The 3,975-nt window shown below is 34.4% G+C and overlaps 1 protein-coding gene across 1 annotated transcript in view; it reads left to right on the top strand.

The window, feature by feature from the left end:
• Positions 1-2,605: 2,605 nt before the first annotated feature.
• Positions 2,606-3,975, top strand: part of LOC106468205 (filamin-A-like) — a 31,911-nt gene continuing 30,541 nt past the window's right edge. Inside the window, exon 1 of the mRNA XM_022396543.1 lies at positions 2,606-2,735. Coding sequence (XP_022252251.1) covers positions 2,606-2,735 — 130 coding nt within the window. The remainder of the gene's footprint in view (positions 2,736-3,975) is intronic.

A 3,975-nucleotide genomic window follows, 5' to 3' on the forward strand; every position in this document is an offset into this window, starting at 1 on the left:
GCTGTTCCGGCGAGCAAGGGCAGCAGGTCTGACCATCAGACCATCTAAGTGCTACATTGGTTATTCTGTGCTGGACTTTGTTGGACACAAGGTGGGTGACTGACAGATAGCCATGGAAGAAGAGAAGGTAACCCACATATAACATGCACCAGCTTCAATGACCAAGCAGCAAGTCAGATCCTTCCTGGGGTTAGTAGTATACTATAAGAAGTTCATCCCAAAGTACACTCAAGTTGCTGCATCACTGACTGATCTGACTAAGAAAGGCCAACCCAACAAGGTGAAGTGGGAACAATTACAACAGATGGCATTCCAGAAATTGAAGAAGACAATAGGAAGTTTGGCAATCCTTAGTATGCCAAACTTCAACTAACCATTCATCATTCAGGCCAATGCATCAGATGTTGAAATTGGAGCAATACTTCTGCAAGAACATGTAGATGGACTGTTTCCTGTAATGTACATCAGTAAAAAGCTGATGAACAAGGAGAAAAACTACTCTGTGATTGAATGAGAGTGTCTGGTCATCATATTTGACATTTTGAAATTCCAGAACTACCTCTACTGGAAGGAGTTCATTATCCAGATGGATCATCAACCCCTTGCATGCATCCAGGAGTGCAAAATCAACAGTGCAACGATTAAAAGGTGGGCATTGTTCCTCCAGAACTATCGGTTCTGCATTGAAGCCATCAAGGAGACTGTAAATGTTGGTGCAGATTGTATAAGTAGACTTTGCGCATCTCATTTCAACAGTTAATTTTGCACTTCTTTGTTTGCAATTTTTTACTGTGATTAGTCTTTAAAGAGTGTTACTTATGTTTAATGTATTCTGAGAGACATAATTGTTAAAGGATTTTCATTGCATATTATTTCTTTGACATTGAAACTGAACTTTTGAAGTCATATGTATGGCATTATACTTTAACAGTGAGAAATTTGATCTCTCAGTTTCTATAAAAGAGTTTATGATGATGTACATTATTCATTCATCCATTTTAAATGGTGTTTTGCAATGTCACTGTTGTTAAGTTGCTTTCATATAATTAATTCTGTGAATTAACTGGTGTTAAAGTTTTATTCATTATATTGTAACATGTGCCTGTGTTTTATTCATAAGATGCTTTATTTGTAGTCAGTCATTGTTAAAGGATATTTCAATGTAACTACTGATTTTCTTTGTTAAAGGGTTGTGTTGTCTTTGTTGCATGTAAATGCTTTTAAAGTGGTGAGAGAAAGCGACACTGCACCTTAACCAACATGCATTTTAAAAATTTAATAGGCTTTAAAATCAAGACTAATGTCACTTTAGAACAAGCCTGAAGTACAGATATTTTTCAGAATATGTTATTTATGCAAATATGTACAGTTTCCACATAATACATTGGTCAAGAAAGTCATTAAGTTCATTTAGCTGTAGCTACCCATAATTCTGTTTCATTTACCTAGAGTATATAGCTGTAGCAACCCATAATTCTGTTTCATTTACCTAGAGTATTTAGCTGTAGCAACCCATAATTCTGTTTCATTTACCTAGAGTAGTATCTTTTATCTTTCCATGGGAAAGATAGTTGCAAGGTCATCTGTAGTATGAACAGTTAAACAGCTATCTTTCCCACCAACAGATGGGTGATGTCTCAATGTAATGACCTCTCTTGTGTTTCACTGGAAATTTTAGTCAAGTGGGTAGCACTAAATGCTCTGGGTAAGTCTGATGTAAACGAGTAGGTATGTGATATGAAATTTATACAGTCTTGAACAGGATATCAGCAGCATTATTTTAGTTAGAATAACTTCAAACTTAGCTCTCCAAGTGTCTGTCATGGAAAGTAAAATACATTTTCACTATTTGTTTGAAATAAATATTGTTTATTGTAATTGATCACCTGTGTTTAGTCTCTGTTTCTCACAAGCTCGGTTAGTCTGAGAATACAGAATTATTTTGCAATAAATACCTTGATGAATCTTCCATTATTCAGCAGACCTATTTTGCCACTCTTAGGAAAAATCACTGGTATCTGAAAATTCCACACTGCTTTTATTATGAGTTGAGAAATGGATATCATTTTTTAATTCTTGTAGAATTGGAGGGAAAAATTTTAGTCATTAACTTCGGGGGTATAAAAAAGGAATATCACATTTTGCTTTTGATGTAAAGAAACTTAGAAGTCATTTCTTTAACATTTTGATGATAGGATATCAACTACATATTATCTGTTTATGATTAGCAAAAGTATTTATCACCTATCATCTATATGCTTTGAAGAGTGATGCTTTTTATACATGCTAATTTATCACAAAGTATATTTTATTCATTTTTGATGGCTGTGATGGTTTGTTAAGATTTTGTAAATAACCCTAGATAATCAGGAAAAGGATACCATATGATAACTATTGTAATGATCGACCCAAGAAAAACATTTTTACTGTGATGGCTAATATGGGTTTTTATTACAATTATATAGAAAATATGAAAGAAATTTCTCTACTTTACTTGCAGTTATGATGTTTTGTCTGCTAAATGGGTTAAATTACAATGTTATTTAGCTGTATAATTATGAAACATAATACATTTATTTATATTCTGATTCTAGCTGAAGTAAGGATGCCTTCAGGACAGTTGAATAAACCAAGCATTATTGACAATCATGATGGTACTGTCAGCTTTAAATATGAGCCAAAAGAAGAAGGGATGCATGAACTGTATATAAAATACAACGACGAACAAATACAAGGTAACAAAAACTATTTACTTTAAGACCCCCATTAGCTCAGTGGTAAGTCTGAAGGCTTATAATGATAAAAACTGGGTTTCAGTATCCATGATGTACACTGCACAGATATCCAATTGTGTAGCTTTATTCTTAACTACAAACAAGCACAATTTACCTTAAGACTAGCTATTTAATAAGTTGAAAAATTAGCATGATTTTTCAGATAAGATCAAATGAATTTTCTCTGGTTTTTCCAGCTATTAGATAAGATACAGTATAAATGAGAACTGCTGATAAAAAAGAGACACTGTTACGTCTCTGTTCATTAGTTAATTTCCCATAAATTCGTTCCAACAAAACTTTAGCGACACAAGTCCTTTTCTTAAATAAAACTGGTTTATTCTTTCCGAATACAACGTTACGATACACTTAATTTCAACAGTCACTCTATAACAAACGTCTCACGTGGCCAACAATATTTTATCCATATACATTCAATTACTCATTACCTCCCTGTCGCTTCGTGGCCGGTCTTATATATACAAGACTACATTATATCTAGAAGGATCACGAGATTTAAGGAAAAGACGTGAAAGTTCGAGAATGACTGGCGTGATACTAGTCACGTGACCTCGATGTCGTAACACTGCCCCTTCCTCAGTATTGTTCGTTCCGAACAATAGCCACTTACATTAAACCAATAACAAATAACAATAACTTAATTAAATGTACAGAATTACAAACACAAAATTACAATTCAACAAAGTCTCTTAATTTTACGGGACGTATCTTTTTCCGTACTGGTCTCCGTCTCGTTGGTTTCTGCTTCACGTGGGGTTCATCTGCTTCATCAGGAAATGTCCTATCGTCAGTAACAGTCACATCAGTGGTAGTAACCTCATCAAGAGCTTCACCGTTTCTCTTCTTGTTTATTTTCTTTTTCCTCCAACAACTGCTGTAGTCTCTCTTGTTTATTTTGCTGTTCGAGCTGCCACTGTTGCAGGTTTTCTTGCAACTGTTGTAATCTTTCTTCTTGTTTCTTTTCTTTTTCTTCTAACAATTGCTGTAATCTCTCTTGTTTATTTTGCTGTTTGAGCTGCCATTGTTGCAGGTTTCCTTGCAACTGCTTTTGTCTCCCTTCTTGTTTCTTTTCTAGTTCTTCTTGTTTCTTTTCTATTTCCTCTAACAATTGCTGTAATCTCTCTTGTTTATTTTGCTGTTTGAGCTGCCATTGTTGCAGGTTTCCTTGCAACTGCTTTTG

Source organism: Limulus polyphemus, unplaced genomic scaffold (genome assembly GCF_000517525.1).
Source record: "Limulus polyphemus unplaced genomic scaffold, Limulus_polyphemus-2.1.2 Scaffold2915, whole genome shotgun sequence".
Taxonomy (NCBI): Eukaryota; Metazoa; Arthropoda; class Merostomata; order Xiphosura; family Limulidae; genus Limulus; species Limulus polyphemus.